This window comes from Lethenteron reissneri, chromosome 21 (assembly GCF_015708825.2).
Source record: "Lethenteron reissneri isolate LAM-NWPU_2019-01 chromosome 21, ASM1570882v1, whole genome shotgun sequence".
Taxonomy (NCBI): domain Eukaryota; kingdom Metazoa; phylum Chordata; class Hyperoartia; order Petromyzontiformes; family Petromyzontidae; genus Lethenteron; species Lethenteron reissneri.
In genome coordinates this window covers 2,189,346-2,213,408 of record NC_083799.1, presented here as the reverse complement: position 1 = coordinate 2,213,408, position 24,063 = coordinate 2,189,346, and the positions used below count along the sequence as shown (strand labels likewise).

The 24,063-nt window shown below is 46.2% G+C and overlaps 1 protein-coding gene across 1 annotated transcript in view; it reads left to right on the top strand.

The window, feature by feature from the left end:
- The window catches only part of LOC133345034 (bone morphogenetic protein receptor type-2-like), a 45,696-nt gene that overhangs the window by 19,800 nt on the left and 1,833 nt on the right, over positions 1–24,063 (top strand). Inside the window, 11 exon segments of the mRNA XM_061555412.1 lie at positions 7,614–7,727; positions 8,171–8,259; positions 9,103–9,126; positions 9,128–9,280; positions 9,282–9,335; positions 10,676–10,790; positions 17,483–17,643; positions 18,228–18,375; positions 19,234–19,370; positions 21,310–21,509; positions 21,927–23,140. Coding sequence (XP_061411396.1) covers positions 7,614–7,727; positions 8,171–8,259; positions 9,103–9,126; positions 9,128–9,280; positions 9,282–9,335; positions 10,676–10,790; positions 17,483–17,643; positions 18,228–18,375; positions 19,234–19,370; positions 21,310–21,509; positions 21,927–23,140 — 2,409 coding nt within the window.

Sequence of the window (24,063 nt, the reverse complement as noted above, 5' to 3'; positions counted from 1 at the left end):
GGCCACCCGAGAATGGAAGAATGAAGTTGATTAGATTTCAAGTAAGACTCACCGTTAAATAATGGGGGATGTAATGATATGGTCGCTTAGTGTACATTAGTTGTATTGACGTGGTAGTATTTTTTGAAATGGCTTTATCGTTTTGTGTTAAGTGCACTTAAATGTCCCACAATACGCCATCATACGCAGCTTTTTTTCTGCAAGTCTCTCAGGATTGTGATCACAGCACAATTGCTGCTTGCGCTCGCGGACCGATTTGACTTTGGCGTCGACGCCTCCCTCCCCTTGTTCGTCTTATCTGTTCCTTTTTAACTCAACATTTACAGTGCCGCCAAACCTTGGAGTTACTGTGCATGTCTAAACGTCAACGGCCATTGTGGTGTTGCAGATCAAATGGTTAAGTCGTGCGGTTGTACATTTGCATTCTGTTCGAAGAGGCTATACGGTCATTTTTGTGTGCTTCATTAATGTTGCATATCGTTTGCCGAGGTCTTCCTCCGCACGAGTGATAATTTGTTTGAGATACACACCGTGGCAGTGACGTGGCACATTAGCTTTTAGTACCCATTAATAATATGCAGTATTAATGAAAACTGTATCAATTCGTAATAGTTGCAAAGCTTTTTATTGCTGATTTAAGCTGAATAAACACATTAGCATGTTAGTACATTGGCGCATGTAAAAAAAAGCTGCAGCATTCCATAAATCCCAAGTGAGCGATTAAATGAAAATATCAATAATAGCCTTTGCTGCAGCATGTACAGTACAGCACAGTGCTGTATGATTTGCCACTGTAAGTTGCGTTTCCAGTCTCAGTTCTTGCAAACGTCTTGTGTTAACGATTTGTGTGCTCTACTGCACTGGAATAACATTTGGACTTGTCAGAACTGTGAAGTGTTTGTAAAGTTGTTCTTGACAACCACAGCCACACCGTAACCTTCCTCGCACAGTCATCCAGTGTGTCAGTAATAGGGGTTTTTTGACAATACTTCATCACGCTGGTCAGTGCAGGTGGATGAAGATGGTCCCAGGACTGGCTTTTCACATAGCACTCGCCACTGATGTAAGGCTGCCGAGTCCGCAACACACTGCGCTAACCACTGCACCACCGCTGTTTAACATGGCATTCCCTAATTGTATTTAATGTGTGTTATTGTGGTTATTAATATGAACGTTTTTGATTATTACAACTTTTTTACAACTGTTGTAAAGTGACTCATGCCTCCATGCTCCTTTCCCTCGTGGACTCAGGTTTCATGCATTATTTTGCAAAGTTTGTGGGGAATAATAGCCATTTTCTATACTTTTTAGGCATAAGCAATTACAAAATAACACTTACTACCCCAGAACAAAAATTGTGTTACGGAGTGTTATCGGTGTAAGCAACAATTTGTAGGCTGCTGCTGCTGTGCGGGTATTTTTACAGCAGTTGGCTAGGCTCAGAAATCAAAGGAATTCCACCCGAATGCACCTCCTCATCACATGCGGAGCAGATTTTCTGCATTTCAACATTTATCTGCCTCGTCTGCCCGTAGGCTCGAACTCAAACTGTCAAAAGCACTCCAATAGACATTGCCTCCAGAGCCTCCCCAACAAATATATCATTTTCTAGTTGGCCATAGAAATAAACCTTTTAAATATCATCAGCAGATTACAGAAATGCGTGCTTTGAGTCCAACAATAATAAGTATAATAAATGACTCGAAGGTTTTGCAACAGGCACTTTTGAAGTCTTCCCCTTGAGCTCCCTCATGCATCCTCCACCACTTGTTATTAATGACGCCCGCAGCCCTGGACTTGAAGCCTTTCATGTTTAGAAACAAAAAGAGAGTTCCGTGTCTCCCCTCCACCATTTCCCGTTTATAATGTGCTGCACAGCTTAGACCTTCAGCGAAGATGTGGAGGAGCTATCAGCGGGGAAACATAAACAAGCGCAGGGGTCCACTCTGCGCCGTCAAAACAGCGGCGCGGAGAAAATACGTGGCGCATTCCACTGGTTGGGTCGAGTTTTCTCCATCGCACTCCCTCCCTTCGCCTCTCCTTCTTTGCAGCCCTTTCTCCTGCCGGAACAAAATGTTTCAATCACAATTAACGAGACGCTTAGACAGACATTTCAACAACTTGGTGTTGGCCTTGTTTTTAAGTCCCATCCTTTAGCAAAGATTGTACAAAACTTTGCAAGGCAGCGTGGATTTACGAATTGTATACGTACAGTTTGCATCGCTGGACCGTGAGAGATGGCGACGGATATGGGAGGCATTCATCCAGCAGTTGATGATAAATACGGTTCTATCTCATGATGCTGGCAATAGGGACGTGGGACATCTGGTTGGTGTGTAATCTTCGGTGAAGGCAGCCATGAAATATTGCATTGATTGATTATAAATGTATTCTTCAGCTTACTTAATTATTTGAGGCATGTGTGCTGTAATAGATTATTTACCATTTATACAAATTATATTTAGGATAATTTATTAATCTGAGTAATAACCCTCTTACCGATGGTCTAAAGGCTCTAAAGAAAGCCGTCTCGGGTGTGGACCAATCAACTTCAAGGACAGTGCATATTATTATCATTATCAGAGTTGCTTCTTTTTGTTTGCTTTTTTGACTACTTGTGTTGTGGTCATTGCAAACATGATGCCTTGAATAAAGGTGTCAGTTTTGTACCAGTTAAAAGGGTAAAAACCTACTATTATTAAATGACAATACAATTTAGAAACAGTGAAAAAAGGATGTTAAAAATGACACAGTATAGAATCGATTCTTGAATCAAAGTCTTAACGCCGGAATCCTCATGCAGATTAATCCAGTCACTTTGAAGCTGAATCGTTGCCAATGAAATGAAAATCTAGGGGTCATAATCGCAAGATGCAGAGCGCACAGATTTACACTGTGTGGTGGTCATCACACATGGTACCAGGCACTGCGCAGATTCACATGCACGGGGTCCATGAGATTGGAAGGAGGGTGGACAGAGCCATTTAATACAAAAAGCAGAAGCTGGGTTCAGTTTAAAGAGATGACAGTATTGTATTTGCTTTGCTCCATGATCATAATTGAAAGTTCTGGCTTTTATTGTGCAAAAACGGAAATTTCACTTTCTAATGAACGTTACACTTTTGACATTGTGCACCGTGTAAAACAATGAGAAGCGGAAGTACAGTGGTTAATGCACTGTGCTACGAACCCAGCAACCCAGGTTCGATTCCTGCTCATGATCAAAAACAGTGACGAATATCTGAACCGATCCTGTGCTTCATCTAGGTCAACTCGGCCTTAAATTATTACTTGATGCACTGGCTAAATATCAGCACTGTGGAGACAAAGGTGCTCGGGTATGGTGTTGGCCACCCATCCCCTCGTGCACCGTGCCAGCTTTTATAGGGTGCTAACAACACTTGCCCTAACGGTCTGATGAAGGCTATACGGAGGGCATTTTTGTCTTTTTGGTGTAAATAAAAATTTCCAATTGTATTTTTGCCAAAAAAACTATGCAGTGGCAGAAAACTAAATATGCTGTAGTTTAATAATAAAGACAATAACCAAATGAAAACATCATGTTTCTATCCAAGGAAAGCAATAATTTCCAGCACAGTAGGTGTGATGTTTTTCTAATCTCTTCATGTGGTTAAATCCAAGCAGCTGAATCAGTGACTCACTTTGAGTCAAAGGAAGCATATCTGAATGCTCACGCCAAAAGCACTGTGTGGGTTGTAATCGGCTATGTTTTCTTTTCATTATTGTTGATAACACAGCACACTTAGAAACTCTTGCAAGGAATATCCCCCCCCCCCCCCATTATTACTCCTGGTGGAGCCATGTGCAGGGGAATTCGCATTAGCTCATGTGAATAAGTACGAGTTCCAGGAATTGTTTCCCTAACTTTATTTTCCATGGGTGGACCGCGAGAGGTGCATTTGGGCAAACGAGAAGTAGGGAGAGCGAGAGAGAGAGGCTGGAAGAGTGTGTGAGAGAGAGGCAGGGAGAGCGAACGAAAAACCGGGAGAGCGAGGCAGGGAGAGTGGGAGAGAGCCAGGGAGAGTGCGAGAGAGGCAGAATGAACGAGAGAAGTATGGTGGGCTGGAGGAAGGGCAGCCACAGCGCTGCCATGTCCGTGTGACAGCTGGCATTGATTTGCTCGTTTAACGGGGCTCCTATAAAAATAGTGTCGCCGAGTCTGAATATGCACCCCGCAACGCCCGAGGCACTTTGGCAGTCTGCGGTGGCTTTCTGTGAATAGAACAACTGCTGCTCCCAACTTTATGGCCGCATGTAAAATATATGTATGCGCGTGTTGTGTTGTTATGTCCTCTTATGTGCAGATTTAACCTTTACAACAACTTCCGTGTACAATTTACAAGTGTATCCGGCCATTCGGCATTCAAATCCTGTTCGTGGGTTGTGTGGAGGTGAAATGTGATCCCTTTGGAGTGAATTAAATCAAAACCACTTTGTGGAACATCAGCAGTGGTATGGATATACTGCCAGTGCTGTCGTGGAAAGTTCACTCTTGTACTACCAAAGGAGATGGACACCCTGTCATTTGAGCAAGAAGACACTTTAACTTTTCAGCGTCCGTGAACATATGTATTCATATTATATTGGCACAGTATACTGTGTACGTACAATGTAGTATTCAAAGTGTCGAGGTATGTATATATATATGCATTGAAATATTAGTTTTTGGTTATGGGGATACCATACAACTTGGAAGAAGGGGTCGGTGGAGCATGTAGAGATGGAACCAAACAGTCTTCATTTAGCTACAAGAGGTAATATCTTATACAGAGTTTCATTATTGTCCCCTCGATTTGCATTGGTTTTCTCCATACATTCCTATATATATAAAGCACACTACATAAAAGCAGAACCGTCATAAAAAACATTCTTGGGACCCATTGACGGCCATCCTTCGTTAAAAAAATAACCATGTTACAGGTACAGACTTAAAGTACACACAATAATCTTGGCATGGTGTGGAGGGGAGATTACACAGTGAGTGTCATGGGCCTTTTGGCGTCATCTGGTCCAACACCAATGGAGACTAGGCTCTAAGAAAAGCTGTCTCGGGTGTGGACCAGTCAACTTCAAGGACAGTGCATATCATTATCATCATCAGAGTTGTTTCTTTTTATTTGCATTTTGACTGCTTGTGTTATGATTATTGCAAACATGATGCCTTGTATAAAGGTGTCAGTTTTTGTACCAGTTGAAAGGGTAAAAACCTATTACTATGTCATGGGTGGGTATGGCTCGCCGACCCCACTCGTGCTTGCAGGAAATGTACATGTAAATAAGAGCTAGTCTCAGCTGTTAACGTAATAAACATCGAACAAAGCAGGCATCTTATTAGCAGAGGAGGAATGCGTCGTAATTGATTAATACTGGCGTGGCTCAGGAAACCTGCGAGCAAACAGTGTGAGAGTCTCCAGACGGTCATTAGGGTGGCTAAACGTGGCCGCACGTCGCTCGCCATAGAGGATCTCACCATGGCGCGGAGATTGGGGTCTGGCCGGAAGCAGATAGCACAGACCATGCCAAATGCAGGCTCCAGACGGCAATTAGAGCAAAATAATCTCCGCGGGTTCGTTTCCTGGTCTCGGTACAAACACTTCCACATTGGGAGGGTGGGAGGGTGGTGGGGGGGAGAGACAGGATCGGCATCACTACTTGCAATGGGACTTGCAGTGCAGCCCTGCAATTCCTGGCTCATGCCACTGTTGGCGGAAGGGCCTGTCCACTGGAGGGAGCTCTAGAGCGCTCGTCTCTGTATTTTGCCGCCCTCTTCCATGCTGGCCAGACGTTTTGAAAGAGGTGGAAATACCAACACTTTACTCCACTACACACGATCTGCAGACAGGCGAACTGACCACTTGTATGAGCCGCTTACCATTTATCCTATTCTACTGGTAATGACCAAAGCAATGCACACCTTTTTCGGGTTCGTGGCTTGCGTTCCAATTGCTTGCCCTGTGTTCGTCACCGTCTCATTGCCCAGCAGAGGGCTGGTGTGTTTCCTTTAAGGAATACATTTGCCTGGTTTATTGTTGGTGTGCAGCGTGGTGGCAAGTATTTTTGTTTGTGGATTTCCACCGTGATTTGCTGTCTGCAAAAAATGTTGCTACAATCTGAGGCCAAATAGGCTGCAAATCCGGTGAAAAAACCGCTCCCATCCATCACCACGTTTAATAAAATCTGCTATTCTGTCCCGTTTTGTGACGTTTCAGCTTTCAGACTTGTTTTCTTGTCCCGCCGTGAATCTTTTTTAATGGTTTGAAAATTGTCATCTGATAAACAGTCAACGGAGTGCAGCATACAGATTACCATTGAACCTCCCAAGCTTGTACAATATTTATCATGTGGTCCGTCATGGCCCAATGTTTGTCGACTTTTAAACTGCCAATACAGTCTCATTATTATTTCAATGTATATACTGTTCATGGACGATGGTCTAGAATAATATTGGGAGTGGAAACGAAGGAAGAGAATGCATCTGAGAGAATGTCCGCCAATGAGATGGAGTGATGAAATCTGTTTGCAGGTGTTGGGTGGATTGTGGCAATGGCTTGAGAATACCTTCATTTAGCAGTGGAGGGATCATGGCTGATGATATACCATATATAGAGTCTCCAATTGTCCAAAAGCTTTAATGCTTTTGCTACACAACTGCAGTTTTATGCAGCCACTTCATGAATATTTATACCACCACCAGAAACAAATGTTCCAATTAAATGTTGAGCCGTAACAACCAAAGCAAGCTTCACAATTACGCATATCATTATTCACATCCCCAAACCCAAGGTTTAATGAGTTATCACCATTCAGGGAATTGATTCGTTCATTTTCCCCATCTTGCTTTGTGTTGTTTGTCTTATTTATTCCATTAACCTATGTGTAACATTAACATATAATTTACACTCTCATGAACATAATTCGATGCCATCTTTTGTGAACGTAACAATAGTTTTTATTTAGTTCGCAAATCATTGGATACCTCCTTGTGCATAGATAATAAGATTTCATGGTGCCATTTGGGGTGTCCATATATTCAATTGTGGCATGTGTGTAAGTTTCCCTGTTAGTGGCCTTTATAGGTATTTACTGGCCACTAAATAATAATACAGTATAACTGTGATGGAATTACTCCAACACTGGAAAAGAAAAAAGCTCATTTTAATTCCCTAACAAATGCAAAGAAAACGCCAAAATATATTTGAATCAAACTCTGGCATTGTTTTAGCACAACAACACACAGTTTTGCTCTGAAGAAGGATCTGAACCTGAACCGTTAACTGAGCGTATAGGTTTATGTTTATGGTGAACACGGTGCGGTGTTTGGGTGTTATTGTTGTACACCACTGGCAACAGTTCCCTAATATTATATTTGCCATGTTGCTATGAATTGGTTAAATAAAGTTAGCATTGTCCACTTCCATACATAATTAACTTTTTTGTTTAAATCCCATAAGTTATCCCTTATGCCCATTCATTTGACCGACATTGTTTCTCAGCGTGTGGCGATGGTGTTGCTGTCGTTGTCTGCGGTCGTCGGTGATTATTTGGCATCGAGACACGATGGCGTCGTTTCATTTTTGCTTCGCCGTGTGCAGGGCCACCGATGAACGGCAGCTACCGCGAGCAGGCTGTCATCATCGCATTCACGTCCGTCTGCACTGCTGCCGTCATCATTATCATCCTTTTCCTCATCTTCCGCCTCTACACGGGTCAGTGAAACCCACGCGGCAACGCTACGCAGTGTGAACTCCAACGAGATGCAGCGGTGTCCTGCAACATTCTTTACTTGTTCATTTCTGTCGAGCGAGGGCTTGTCCTTGCTGTGAGACAGGGGCCAAATGCGGTCGAAAAGCTCGTTTAACCTGACCCGCGTTGTCGCCGTGTGTGCCTCGCACGGGAGCTACTCGAGGTGGTGCGGCTGGATATGTGAAAGCTCATTTCTTTAGAGCTGCTTTTTTTGTTTAGTTTGTTGTCCTTCCCCCACACCTCCGATTAGTATGGTTAGCTATGTACGGTGAGAATGAAAGGTCAACATACATACGTGCATTTCTGCCTCATTCTATCGTTTTCGACGCTTTCTGACATGAATCGAACTGACACGTGCAGCTGTGTTTTTTATTGACATCTGACGGTAACATCATTCTGCCTACAGTAAAGAGAAAAGGAAGTTTCCACAACATTAACCTGATTGAGGCCCCATCGCTGCCCTCCCTGGCGCTTGACAGCTTGAAGCTGATCGAGGTGAGGGTTCCAGCGAGGAACACTGCACGCACGACCTCCATCGCTTTAGCGGCAAACTATAGATTTGATTTCAACCTACCGGGGGTTATCTGTGCGCATTGCCTGAGAAGTATGGGTACATGATGCACCCACAACATCACAATAATAAAAATATTGTTGTATATTTGGTATTTAACGCCAATGTTTCACCAATGAGCTATGTCGCACAGGCGGATATAGTTTGGCAGTCGGGAGTGATGTTGCTACGTGTGATCCCAATAGAGTAGTTTGATGACGGTGTCGTCACGGTGATGGTAACCTCTTCACGCAGTGGTGACGTCACTGCAATGGTGTTGCTGCACATCTGCTCAAGGCCCTGAGTGCCTGTAATTATTGGTGTCATTAGGTCATGTGATCACATGTAGCGTGGAGACGCATTTCTAGCGTGGAGACGCATCTCTCAATGCTGCCAGTTTGGGAATACAGTCCGAATATTCTTATAAGGATAGATGTTGAATTGTTGTGAACATTTATTTTAGCTTCATTTATATTGATAATGACTGCAAGATGTAAAACTAATTCGTAGGTTTTTGCAGTTGTGCTGCATAGCACTTTGACGTATCTTTGGGTTGTGTACCTAGTTTTGTTCGGTGCAATATCCAACGTTTCGCTCCATATTTTGGCTTCCTGAAGAAGATCCCAGCACGCGGAGCGAAAAGTCGGACATCGTGCCGAAACAACACGTGGTACAACCCGAAAATATTTCGGAGAGCTACTCAGGGGTTTAGTGTTCGGAGTTGGAGGTAAACATCGTCTCTCCACGTTTCCGCGACGCGTCGTCGCCAACTCCCCGCGGTGTCTCAGGTGATCGGCCGGGGGCGCTACGCAGTCCGTGTGGAAGGGCATGCTGGAGGAGCAGCCCGTGGCTGTGAAGGTGCTGGGAGCCGGCAGCCGCCACAACTTTGTGACGGAGAAAGAGATGTACCGGCAGCCTCTGATGGAGCACGAGAATATCGCGCGATTCATCGCGGCCGAGGAGCGGAGTGCGGCAGGACGGGCGGCCCGAGTACATCATCATCCTCGAGTACTACCCTGACGTGAGTGACACACACAGGACATCTGTGATTTAGTGTCGGTAATCGTTATCATTCAATCATCATTGTCAACATTCACCATCATCATCTCTCAATTAGCATCGTCATCATCAGCGTGATGCCAGGCCCCACGAGTTGCACCCAAATGACATCTACGGTCTGTATCTGCAGCTGTCATGGTGATCATCATCACGATCCAATAATCATCATCGTCATCTACACCTATATAACCCACAAGAAGCCTATCTTAGTGTAGTAAAATTATGCTTTTAAGGCTATGGAATGAGTTCTTTATTAAAAATAATGAGCAATCTTCTACATTGCTTAATTTGTGTGACGTGCCAAATTTGAAGTTACATTTCAATGCTCGTCAGAATGCTTAAGGATTATTTTTTTGTTTTTCATAACAGCTGCCTGAGGCTACATTTTGTAGCACAGACAAGTTTGGGTTCCATTATATTTCTTTAATTTCTTTGACATTACCCTGAGCGTCTCGTGTAATTGCTTAGATACGAAACAACCAATTTGATTGTTCATTAGCCTCACAATGGTCGCTCAGGTTTCCCAATAAAACCGTGCGTGCGTGCGTGTGTGTTTGTTGAATCTTACAGACAGCCGCCTAGCTCGTAAATTTTCACAATTGCAACACACCTCAAAAAACATTTGCATATTTATTGCTTCGAAGATGTGATCTGATTTTACTACTTAATTGACTTCTAAACTAGTGGAAATGGAATAACACAACAAAATGAAATATTTAACATTTCCCCCTTGCTTTCATTTTCAAAGAGATTAAATTAGTAGAACCCACATGAATCAAGACTTTGTCAGGGTAGGGCAAAACCTTTATAATTAGGTATGTTTTTGCTTTGTTTTGAAGATGGGCAAATAATCAGCTACAAGAATGATTAATTACATACACCTGGCTTTTAAAATAAATAGCACACGTTCAAAATGATCAACTAGGATTTGGAGGGATGCATTGCCCCTCTTGAGTTGACAAGTGTGCAAAGAAAACCTTTGTGTCTGCCATATGTTAGCAGATAAGGGTCAATTTGACCACATGACTTTTAAATAATATAACATTTCTCCATCCGCCTATTGGACTTGTGAACCAATGCTTTCCAGTAGCATCCTGTTTAAGCAGCGAAATTCCAAGATGTGGCCTGTAAAAACAAATGCTGCAGGGTTGCCCAATGTTATTAGGCAAGAGCTCTCGGCGAATCAGCGTGGGGCCCGGTCAAGCCGAGATGACAGCCGCGCTGTGCGCATTACTCAGGATCATCACAAGAAGGTGCACGTCGTTGTTGCCGTCGCTGTGTTCCCGCTGTGTCGCTGCACAGGGCTCGCTGGCGAGCTACCTGTCCCGCGTCTCCAGCGACTGGCTCGCCTCGTGCAAGCTGGCACACAGCGTCTCCCGCGGCCTCGCCTACCTGCACGCCGAGCTCGTGCGCGGGGGTACGAACGCCCCATCCTTCCCCGGGCTACTGACGCCAAAACCACGAGTGGGATCTTCCTTCCTTCCCCCCCTTTCCCTGCCTCCCCCCTCCTTTCCTCATTTTCTTTTCAAAAGTCAAATGATTTCCCGCTGGAATAAGCATTATGTAGTCCTCAGCTCCTGTTTTACAAGTCCTGAATCAGTGTTAGAAATTCCACATTTCTCTGACGAGGGATGTGGCTATCCATCGGACAGAAACGTTTGTATTCGCTATGGTTATTTTGTTATCGACTCTGGAGGGATGGACTGAATCAACCCCCAACCGGGATTTGAACTTGCACCCTTCCGATTGCGAGCTGCTCGCTCCACCCCTGAGCCAGATCTTTTTTTTCAGATTCCCCCATTTCACAATACCTGAGTGATTAAGGGATAAGTGCTCTACTTGCTGTCACTTAGTGAAGTTTATTTCTGTGCACACATTGCGCTTTTTCCTTCAGTATAATTTTTTATTTATGATACCTATTAATGTGACCGTCGCAGTTGTGTATAACTGTATACATGAAAGTTTATATATGTAGTGACGTAAATGGTGTCACTAGGGTGTTCGCGCCAGCTACTGTTACAGGAGTGCAACTGTGCGTCCAGGAGCCTCTTTTATAGCACCAGAGTAAGTACGGCATGTCAGCCAGCCCTAGGGGGCATAGTCCTGGCGATGGCCTGAGAGAGAAGGCAAGGGAGGACGTGGTAGCCTGGGTGGGGCACGTGATACTCGGTCGAGATCCTTTGGGAAAGGTCTCAAAGGGGGCATGACCGAAGGCAGAGCGAGGCCACGCCCATTAGCATCAAGGGGCGGTGCCGGGCGTGTTCTTGGCTCGTCGGTGGAATCAAGCCTGGGTCCCGCGTCTGGTCGTCTCCGGGTCTTCGTCTCGAGTTAACTCGCTACTCACGTAGTTAGCCACATCACCTACTATAGAAGCCGAGTTACGTTCAGTGTTACCCGCTAGGGAAGTTGTTAAATCAAAGTGTTGCCTCCCAGTCCAGAGTGTGTGCCTCCGTGTTGAACACTACAAATATATATAAAAAACATTAAAGTGGGATACAGCAAGCGTGCTGTGACGGTTCCACCTGAAGATGGAAGCTTGTGTTGCCTCCGAAACGTCGTGATTTTTATTTTACTTTTATTAATTTAAATTTTTTACCTACGTGACTTTACCGAAATCGCCTAAGAATATGAATACTTGCAGTCACTGAAAGCTTCAAATCTAGAATCAGTGGCATAGTGTGCTTGGCATGTGTACCCAGTGCAAGCAGTGAAATGGGGCCCCTCTCTAATTTCCCCCCAACTCCCCCCCTCCCCCTTTGTAGTCCAGCATCTGATCCCCTCTTGCCAGTAGTCGCTGTTGCAGTTGCACCCCCCGCACACTCAATAGGTATGCCACTGAGTGAGATGTCCTGTCTGGGGTTGTCAAGCTTTCTAAATGGAATGAACCGTCCCGTTTATACTCTGCAATTATTCTAGGATTGATGTTTCCAAAGGAAATTGTTTGACTTTTCTAAGTATTGAAGGCCTAATATTCTTGTGAGTCTTTCAAAAATCACAAATCTGTACTGTCTTAGATGGTTAGCTGTGTTTCTCCTCTCTATCCTTGAGCTGGAATTCACTTATAGGAGGCCATTCGAATTAATTGAGCATCAGAATCTGATGTTATCTGTAATAGGAGCCCAGCTTTGAAACCCAAGGTCTCAGTATCGCTTGCCCAGCGCTGCAATACAGGTTAAGCATGATCTGATAAAGTTGCATTTTCACGATGTCTGAAAACCGTGCTGGCTTAATGCCCGTCTGTCCCATCTATTTGCCTGGCAACCTATTCGTCTGTGTGTGTCTCTCTATATGTCTGTTTGTATATATATGTGTATTTCACATAGGCTTGTCAGCTTGGCTCGTGCGCCCATGGCAGCCCAGCCAGGCTGACACAATACAAATTGGGCACAGGCATGAAGCTTGGGAGCTCCCTTTACTAATGGAGCCATTCTCTTTTACCTGGGCCAACCTTGAGATCAGTTATGGCGTCTCTCGTTGAGTTCAACTTGAAGAATTTGTTTTCAAAGACTATGGGATGTTACAAAAATAATATTTTTTTTACTTGGATTAGCTAAACTCAAACCTAAGGATATGGTTACAGAGGGGGGGGAGGGAAGGGGCCAGGTGAGGGGGGGAGGCCAGGTGAGGGGGGGGGTGCGAGGATGGAGCGGATGGAGCCGAAACCACAGAGCCTTGTGGCTCATGGAGTGTGGGGGGTACGGATCCATGCCATGCTGTTGATCCTTGAACACAATTTGGCCATTTCTGGGCTGTTCCTGGGTCACCGCCAGACCCACTTGCCAGTGGTCATAGAAGTGTAGCTTGAGTCATCAGATTCCCCTGCCAGGGCAGCCCCCTTCAGCCATGGTCTTCTCCAGTTGGGGGATGAGGGCAGAAGGGGCAGGAACATAGGCACAGACTTGTGCATTGGAGCTGGTTAGGACTTGCCATAGTTGAGCACCATCGTTAATGGAGATCATTAGCAGATACTATCAGGATCATGGAGGAATTCACAACGTAAACCTCACAAGTGCCAAACCAAAGAATGTGCTTCAGGAAAGCTGCAATAGATGTCTTCATAGCACAGGTCTATGAGATTTATATCAACTGTTAAACATTTGATCGAAATCTGTGCCGAATCGTTATTGCAAGTATATTTTTGAGACATGGTTGTGTGGATTCCTGGATTGCAGGTTACAAAAGAGTCAAATGTCTCAAATATTCTAAACCTACTCTCGTCACATCGCTTCCTATTTCCGACCTAAAATAATGATCGTCTCGCTGTGTCCTGCAGACGCAAGACAACAGTTTTCCTCTCGGCAGGCGCTTCATCATGTTCCTTGTTCACTTCTGTGTAGCGGCTGAGGTTGCCCTCTTCTTGTAACAATTAGACGTGAGACAGCACAATGGCATGCCGTAAATAATTCACTAAGGTCACCTGCTTTCCTGCGTCGAACCTCAAGGAGCCTTCGTGCTGTGGTCATTTATTGCATGAAGCCGGGGAATCCTGGCTCCCTTGCAACGGGGCACGGTCACGCTTTGCCGGAAGGGCGACCTGCATCGATTGCCTTTTCCTCATTTTCCTCATGTTCAATGACCGAAAAAGGCTCTCGGGATGGTCAGACCTGATTAACCTTTTCCAGGACCGGGAGTATTGATCGGAGGGTGGCTGAAGGAGTGAGAGTACGGCGTTTAATGGACTGATGACGAGTGAGGGAATGAAAGCACTTGGGTCCGGCAGTGCTGCTTCTGCTGCCCACCACTATTTGACACAATTATGCCTTACTGCCTAATGACATCATTATAGGGGTTGTGTATTAGTTTTATATGGTATGTAAAAATAAATAACACTCGTACAGAGATTGACTCTGTTATAACCAGTTGACAGCCTATTGTGACAACACATCCTTTTTGGAAGCGAAACCTGCGCAGATTAGCATTGTTTCGTACTGTATTGGAATGAATGAAAGAAAGCTTCTATATGAATAGAAATTATAGTACGTGACAGAGTGCATACTTATCTCAACATGTAATCATTGTATTTGTAATTTTGTATTTGGTACAACAACAAAATCAGAACTCTTTTATCGCTGTGGATAATTGTCCTGGGACTCGTCTCGTGATTTGTCACCATGGAATTTCCCACATGAATAAAATAATTTCCAGTGTGCAGGGTCAAGAGGTCATTACAACTGCTCCCATTAATAATCCTCCTTTGACGAAATCCCAGCTGTTGCACAGTTGACACCCAACCTAAGAAGTGCTCTTACAGTCTCCCACCATCTCACTTTGTAGGTCATCCCTTGCTCTCTGAATGTAAGCAAAACATCAAGTATTCTGATAAAATGTGCAAATTATCAGGAATGATGAACGAAAGTCATAAACATGTTATAACCTACAATAGATTCAAAATGTTCGGTACTGACAATAAACTGATTTTAATATATTATTATGTCAGAATTAGAATTTTATTCATGCTGGAGAAATCTAGATGTCCAATAGGGGCGGGTCATAAAGTTACAACAACAACCAATAAAAAAATATATGGAGCAATATCGTAAATTAAGACTAAATGAACACACCAAATTTCCTGTAATCGTTCACACTGAAAAATGTCGCAAAATATAGTAGGCAACTAAAAAAAACAGTAAGCTGCATATCTGCCTGCCCTTATCACAAGTACCTTCTGACGATTGCTTCACCAACAACAAAACTACCTTCACTGCATGCTGGAATGGCTGGAGAGAAGCTGTGGGGGAGGGAATGAGGGGGTCGAGGGGAGGCCGTGGGTGGCAATGAGGAGGTTTAAAGGGGTAATAAGTTGAGTGGAGCAATTGTGGGAGAAGGATAAAGGAGTGGGGAAGGGATCTGCAAGTGTCTTTTTATGGGTATAGTTCTGAAACTACAAAGGCCTTTTTAAGCAAATGTAGACATCAGGAGCCTCGTTTCTAGGGCCAATTGGAACCAGGCTCTGCTGGTCCAAAAACAGCGTAGGCGCTGCCCTGGAACAGCAGCAGAGTTGGTTAAGTACGGTGCGAAAAAAAGTTCTACGTACAGCACGGCGTGGGTTTTCTCCGGGTGCGACGATTTCCTCCCACATGCATAAACACTCATTCCTTGGCTGAAAATATATTCAGAAATGTTTGCACCTCCATGAATTGCGGCTTTGCAAGAAGGATGCAGTTTGTATGAATTACACTATATACAAAAATTACAATACAAATTATTTGGTGATGCTCTGTTGGCAGTGGTGTGTTCAGTTTTTGTTTTATGCATAAACACTGATTGTTATTGTTAACTGATGTCAAGGTCATCTGTGCTCTTAAGTGTACGATTTGGGTCAATATTTGTTATTGGATCGTTGCCCCAGTGCAAGCACTGAGCCAGCACATTTCCTCCTGGCCATGGAACAATGGATTTGTGTAAGGAGTCTTTTAACACTTTGGAATGCTGTGTGAGCATTGACTTTGTGTGAGAATCTCGTAATAATCTGGAGGGTATTGTTGTTGCTGCTGCTACTGCAGCAGCTGCTGTGAGTTGGCCCTGCTTCTCTGCCAGGTGATTAACTGCAGTAGATAAGCCCTCCCTACCAGGTAAACAAGTGTTTTGATTCAAACACATCCCACTCGGAGGCTGTGCATCCAGATAACATTGACTGTGAACAATGGGACTCGCATCTGCATTGTTTCCTGGTCACTCATGGATAGTCGTTAAAAATAGAAATTCAGTGTTTGCCAGATTTTTAACAGGGCCAATGGCCACCACATCAGAGCACTGGGGCTCAAATCTTGGACCTCACACATTATTAAACTGCGCGGTCGTGGGTTGTGAGTCTCACCCCACTCACCAGTAACAAGAAGACTATTTTAGATTTTTTCGTAATGTCGACAACTGAGTATTTAATTTGAGCGTCACGCGACCAACACTCTGTAAAGAGCATAATGGAGCATCAATAAAATTTTAGCAATAGTTCTGATTCCTAATGGCTTTTTCGGTTAGGCGATGTAATGATCAAATCGAATTTGTTGTTAAGAACCAGGGGCGGTTTCTTCATTAGGGCGATTGGGCGACGCACCACCAAAGTGTGAAAGGGACTTTTTCAATCACATTCAAAATCTCATTCAACCACAGAGTCACGCTAGCCGTTACTGTGCCTCTGGATATAGTCCAATCAGCGTCATGTCACGTTCTGTGGAGTACCGCCTCTTTTTGGGCGATTTCACTCTGGCTGAGAATCGCCCAGTGTTCCCATAGACTTACATTCAAAGATGTTTTTTTTCGAACGGCGGGCGCTCCAATGCATTCTCTATGGCTTCCGGGAGGGCTCGCACTAACGTGCTTACGTCATCATACGTAAGCACGTTTCAGTCAACAATATTATTTGTCGCCACCTAGTGGAATCTTTAATAAAAAAACTGAGTGGATTGTAATAATAGTGAGTATAGAAACAAACAAGGAGATGTATTGTAAGAGTCACTTTATTTTTCATTAATATTAAAGTAGTGAAGTTGCCTTTACATGCTTAAGCTGTTAATTTATCCATTGCATGGGTGGACCTTATCCCCTGAGAGATTTAGCAGGAGCCGCCACTGTTAAGAACCCTCCACCACCCAACAGAGCCAAATAAATGGATTTTTATGTGTTCAAGCATTTAACGCACCGATTATTATTATTATCAACTCATCAATAAGTTGAAAAACAATTCTTGCGACCAAATTTAACAATTAGGTACATGAGCAATACATTTTACAATTAGAATTAGTCCGGTGATGTCCTCTTCCCGACGACATTCCCCTGCATGTGTCGATGTCACTATGTATGTATGTATGTTGAACTTCTGCTTGCTGTGAGAGAATTTTCCCCATCATAACTCGATGCCAACAACGCTATTGAAACATCATTACCCATAAAAAAAAACCCCACGAACATTCACCTCGGCACTTATATAATTCAGTTTCGATGCATAAAGTGTCCAACTCTGACCGCGCCTCAAAACCGAAACGCCGTCCAAAGATGCGTGTACGGAGATAATTCTATTTTATTTGCGTGATTGATTGATGTTTAGTTCGTTTATTTATGCCCTATCCTATGAACCCGTTTCCCCCTCGCCCTCTCGCCTTTGGACATCAGACCAGCACAAGCCGGCGCTCGCGCACCGCGACCTCAACAGCCGCAATGTGCTGGTGCGCGGCGACGGCAGCTGCGTGCTTAGTGACCTGGGCTTCACCATGCGGCTCTCGGGCCAGAGGCTTGTGCGGCCCGGAGAGGAGGAGGCGGCCGCCATCAGTGAGGTGCGCTGACAATTTCTTTGCCGACCGTCTCTGGTGTGCTCTGCTGTTTTAGCCCGCAGCTATCGTGGGCGGCGAATATCTGAACCAGTCTTGGGTCTTCCCCAATGTCGACTCCGCCTGCAATGAGTACCAGGTCCATCGTGTAAACATCCGCACTGGGGAGACGAAGTCAGCCGCGTGTGCTGCTGTGAGTTCATGTGTGCCGAGCGTAAGCGTCCAGTGTTGAAGGCCATGAGCATGTGACAATGGACACACGTTTGTCTGTAAGCCTGTGAAAGGGCTCGATCGCGACTTGACAATTTCACCCGTGCACATTGCGTGTGACTCGGCACGCCTGGGCTAGCACGGATGAAAACTGAACTTTCCGGGAAACAAACCCACGGCAGACGTCGCGAGAGAGGAACAGAGCTTGCTCAGAGGAGACGTGTGCAGACAGACGTGCTGGGAGGACGAGCCTCGTGGCTTCTAAGCCCACAAGCGCGGTGGTGGCGTCGCCATCACTTGGCGGCGAATGACTGCTGTTGCCGTTGTTGTGGATTGCGAGCCTCCTGGGCGTGGTGGCGGTGTGCGATTGCGCTCCTCAGGTGGGCACTATCCGCTATATGGCACCCGAGGTGCTGGAGGGTGCCGTGAACCTGTGCGACTGCGAGTCGGCACTCAAGCAGGTGGACGTCTACTCACTGGGCCTCGTCTACTGGGAGATCTTCACGCGCTGCACCAACCTCTTCCCCGGTCCGTTCCCCCACTCCCGGCTCTGCAACTGTTTGCACCGTGGACATACACAGGCATTGAAATGTTTAAATGGAGCGGTGGCGCAGTGGTTAGCGCTCTGGTCTGTGAACTCGGTGACTCGAGTTCGATTCCCGGCTCCAGCGAACATCGGTCGAGAGTGACAACTGAACTTATGCTGGGCACTTCACCTCCCCCCCCCCCCCCTCTTTGCCAGCCGATACTGATCAGTGTGGTGAAATATGGTCAAACAATGGCATAGAGGGGGTCTTCAGGCAGTAGTAGATTGAAAATTACTGAACCATTATTTTACTATTTTATTTTTATATTTATGCCGTTTGCTTTTTTACTGGTAAATGTTTTGTATAAAATAATGTATTTGGCTCTGCATTATTCAATATTTCGACCCCGTAAACCTGTTTTTTTTACTTAAGATATCACATGCCCAGACAAGCGCTTGGCACGGCGAAAGGGCCCAGCAGTAGTGCATTCTCTCCGCATGCTGCAGAGGGTCGTGGTTCGAATCCAGCAGGCTGCCCTGGTTAATTGCTATGGGTGTACTCATAATAATAAAAATTCTTTCTGTTTTGCAGCGAACATTAAAAATCCCCTGACATTACATGTTACAAGTAGGCAATTGTTTGCCAGTGTCATGGTCCAAATGTTTAGAATTTGCCAAATTACCTGAACAAGTATTCACCTAGCAACATAGCTCCCTACTTACGGACAGACTAAATCCATCTGTGAAACACAGCACCTTCATGGTAGCTCAAGAATTGTGTAAATAGCAAATGTGTACTGACTTACGGAGCTCGTGGCCATGGTTAAATCGGGGCTAAAGAGGCGCGATCCCGCTTGCAGGGGAGTCGGTGCCAGACTTCCAGCTGGCCTTCCAGGAGGAGGCAGGGAGCCACCCGACGGTGGAGGAGATGCAGGTGCTGGTGTCACGGGAGAAGCGGCGGCCTCGCTTTCCCGACACGTGGAAGGAAAACAGTTTGGTGAGGAAACACACGCACGCAAGCAAGCACACGTATGTATACAAAGACAAAGATAGCCTCAATAGACTCTTGGGGCAAGTGCTGTTGTCGATAGCTGGTACCAGTAATTGGCAAGTCCACTCAGCTCCACATCCTTTTTTGTTACATCATTCCATCTCTTATCTAGCCTGTACCGCACCCGTTTAGCCCCCTCTATCCGGCCGAACAAAAACTTTTTGGGCATGCGGTGGCTGGGCATGCGGGCTATATGACCCAGCCAACTCAGCCTTGCCTGCCAGAGGAGCTCACCGATGGGCCTGTGTCCAGATTTTTCAAGGAATTGTGAGCTCACATAATCCAACCTGGTCAAACCCAGAATGGATCGTAGATACACACAGATGCAAACACAAATATATATTTTAAATCATCAACGCTGGAGGAATAACGGGCCAAGTCCATCCCTAACTAGGATTGCAACTTTTTTATTGCTAGTCAAGCGGTCTACTTCAAACTGGCCATTCTATGGTTGATGAGGTCCCTACTATAGGAATGTGGACTTTCAGTCACTGGCTCCAAGTCGTGAATGGTAATGAGCAACCCCTGTATGCATGGTTTCTTGAATAAAAAACAAGACACTGGATTTTAGAATAATTGTATTCTCTTTGATAACAAACGTGGATAAAAATCAAACAAACGATCATCGCACACATTCTCAGGGTGAAATGGTGAAATGCCGTTCCTTGATTTAGTAGATTTTGTTGGGCACACACAGTGCCGGCTTCAGAACGGTGCTGTTTGTTTAGCTCTGTTTCCAAAGAGCGCGAGCAGTGCAGCATTTAGCAAATATTGAAAACACATGCCCCAATCACGAGAGGAGAGAGGCAGGCCGGGGAGTACATTTCATTTTTACAACCTTTGCTTGACTTGGCAGCTTTTGCTCAAATGTGGGGAAAAAAAGGAAAAGAATGGCGCTTAAGTTGCACTTGTGTACAGCGAGCACTGCTTTAAGTTTGTGAATACTTGTACGGACGTGAGACGCACAACGCTCGGAGGACTGGAGCATCAGTGGAATGATTGACAAGTCCCAATGGGTTGGCTTGCACTGTAGTGGAACCAAAAAAAAATCAGATTTTTAAACTGAGGCGATCTGTTATACCTCTGGTTGGCCGAGTACTGTTCCTTTGGTAATTATACCATTTTCCGTATAGGGTTTGCATTGATGCTTTGGTAAGCCAGGTCGAGGAGTGGCGCATTGCCAGAATAAATAATACCGGGCAACGTGTACGGTGCTTTTTGTTGCAGGCCATGGTCGGACGCATGCAGTGCTCACATTACCGCCATGACAAGCACCATGAGCTATTTCGAAATCCCCGTGCCATTTGTCGATGTTTATGCCGTGTTGTTTACCCAGTGTTGTGGCGCTATATCAGAATACTCCAAGAGCGTCAACTTAAAATCTCTTCCATTTATCGACTCTGCCCATGATTCCCCCCCCCCCCCACTCCAGGGTAAATAAAACGAGTACATACTCTTTGGTTCTTCCGGTAAAGTCACGTAGGTAGAAAAATAATAGATCACGACTTTTCGATTGCAACACAAGCAATCGTCATCAGGTGGGACAACCACAGCAAAAAAAAACTGATGACGATTGCTTGTGTTGCGATCGAAACGTCAGTGGTCTATACATTTTTCTACCTATGTGACTTTACCGAAAGAACCAAAGAGTATGGATTCCTGCAGTCACGAAAGTTTCAAATCAAGATTCAAAACGAGTACACTTGTGTGGAAAGTCGACAATGTTCTTCGAAGAGCCTGGCTCCCACCATAGTAGTGTGACTTTGGCACGACTGGCTCAGAGCTGGCAACAGAGATGAGCACCGCCACCCCGCGAGGTGTTGTGTCGTACCGGCCACGCGAGCCTTGTGCATCGCACTGCGTCACTTCCGTGTGCACGTGGCAGGCTGTGCGCTCACTCAAGGAGACGATGGAGGACTGCTGGGACCAGGACGCGGACGCGAGGCTCACGGCCGACTGTGCTGAGGAGCGAATTGCGGAGCTCGCGATGGCCTGGGAACGCTCCCGCCCACTCAGCCCCACCGGCAACAGCAACGTGCATGCCACACCATGCCTGCCGGCACACCAAGCCGGCCACAGTGAGAGGCGAGTGCTGCTTCTGCTGCTGCGCCACCGACGTTTGTGTTAAAGCAGCACTCATGCCCGATAGGAGGAAATGAAGAATGATCTGCTGGGAAGAGAAGAGATTACCATGAGCCGGACGGACCTGGTGGCTACGAACGTAAATGTCATTGTGTGTTTTCGTGCCTGTGCTGTATGAGCATTCCAGGGGGGTTTTGTGTTATATCGCCTGTTGTTACGCATGATATCCAATGTTTCACTTACCATGCGGGGAACTGGATTCGGTTCTTGAAAAGCTCTTGGCACGTGAAGCAAAACGTCTCCTTTGTCATTAAAAGTGCATCAGCGAACAGCGTGGGTGGATATGTATACGATATGAGCATTTTGTATCTTTGGTTACGAACAATTGTTATTGAATAGCACTCATTCTCCGTTATCCAGGAACACCGTTCAGAACCGGAGATTCCCCAGGACAGGATTGTCCGACGGAGATGGTGCATCTCGCTCGACCGACGCGCGCGCCGACAGCTCCATCTCCACAAGTACATCCGTGTCGGGGGCAGCTACCGAGAAAAACCTCCAGAACATGGGTCGAGGGTGGCACGGGGCCCCCCCAGGGTCTCCCGAGACGAGCCTCACCACCCTGTCCAGTGCCACCCCCACCGGCGACGACACCGCCACTGGCGTCCCGGTCCGGAACGTCGCCGGCATGCTGCTGCTCGACGACGCCACCGCGGCCGAAGCATCGCGTGTCGCGGCGGCGTCCGGCCCCACCCCTGCCCGTCTCCAGATGATGGCCGCTGACCTGCAAGCAGTTAAGCTCGACCCCACCGAGGTTGACAAGAACCTGAAGGACAGCTCGGACGAGAACCTCACGGAGACGGCCTCGTCGAAGTGCTTCGACGGCGCTGCGCTCAAACTAGGCCCGCTCGTGCAGCTGGCCGCCTCCGCCATTGGTGACAAGCAGAGGCGCACGGCACCACCAGACGCACGGCTGTTGCGCTCGCAGGCCCTGCAGACGCCACCACGGCCGCCCTTGCCCAAGCAGCCCAACGTGGCCGCCAGGGTGCGGCCTAGCACCCTGCCACTCCAGTTGACGACGACGGCCAACGGCAGAGGCCTCCGTGCGAAAGCCGGCAATGGCAGGGATGAGAAGTCGAACATCCGGCACGAAGCGGCGGCGGCGACCGTGGCGGTGAATGCTGCTCGCCCCGTGGCTGAGACAGCCGTGGAGGACGATCGCAGGCCGGGCGAGTCAGCCACAAGAGAGGCTGCCATCGGGCTGTCTACCGCTCGAGACTCCACCTCGCAGTCACCTAGCGTCCAGGACGAACACGCGCCACTTCTGAGTGGTGAGAGGCACCATTCGAGGGGGAGGTCTGGTAACAGTAACAACAGCAACAACAACAGCGGTGGTGCCGACGCTGATGGGGTTGGTGGCAGTGGCACCGGTGGGGTTGGTGGCAGTGGCGCTGGTGGGGTTGGTGGCGGCGGCGCCGGCGGCGGCTGCGATTGCAGCGGTACAGTGGCAGAGGAAAACGCCAGGGGGATTGTTGCTGCTTGTCAGAGCCGGAGTTTGGCCGAGCGAAGGCTGCGGAGGCCAAACTCGCTGGACCTGGGCAAGGCACTGTTTGGAGGCGTCTCGCGGGAAGCAGGTAACCATTTAGTTTACTCAATAACTTGACTGTGGCGTCATCGCATTCAATCAACCTTTTTATTTGTCCCATAGCCGCCGCCGTAAGGAGCAGCCCTCCACAGTGCAGATGGCTGTTGGGCGGCTCCCGCGGTAGCTTGTAGTAGGGGTGGTGGCACAAACTACCACAAAGTAGCTCCACACCAGTCTACCGTGCCTGAGGAAAGGCAATGTGGCGAGTTGGGCCTGTTGTATCGGTGGACCTGTTTTTATAGAGGTGGTCTGATCCATACAATAACCACTTTAAAAAAGAATCCCTGCCCTTTCCCATAAACAGGAAGTACATAAATGATGGAGTACATTTAGCAGAATCACAACGATGTCTATAAATAAAGGGGGTTTGTAGGAAATAACGTGTAAATGAAATTACATAATCCATCACGAGTCCTATGGCACCATTTTATTCAAGTTGCATTTACAATGTAATTACAATACAATTTGAAATCATATCGATGTGTAAATACGAGTGCATCTTCAGATGATATACAGAAATAGTGGATTTAATTACTTTGTAAAGAGAAGCCGTCAGTCGAGAGCACTGATATTGCTGGTAAAAGGAGGTCCATGGTTTGGAGCTTAACTGGGAGTTGCCTCTTAAACATGCACTCTATGTTAATTAAATTGCCAGGGAAAAACTTTTTTTATTGGAATCGCAGAAAATTTGTGCCCAGCCAAATTCTGCTGGAAAACATTGGTCCACAATGCTGACGAGCTAAAATGAGGGGTGTGATGATCCATTGCGATGTAAATTCTTAAAGCTCATGGTACACACATTGAATTGTGACGATCATTGTTTTAGATTCATACTTGACCTTGGTTGTTAGTCCACATGACCTCTTTAGCAGCGAGACGTCAGAAAAGAACTGTTTATGAATCTAATCATAA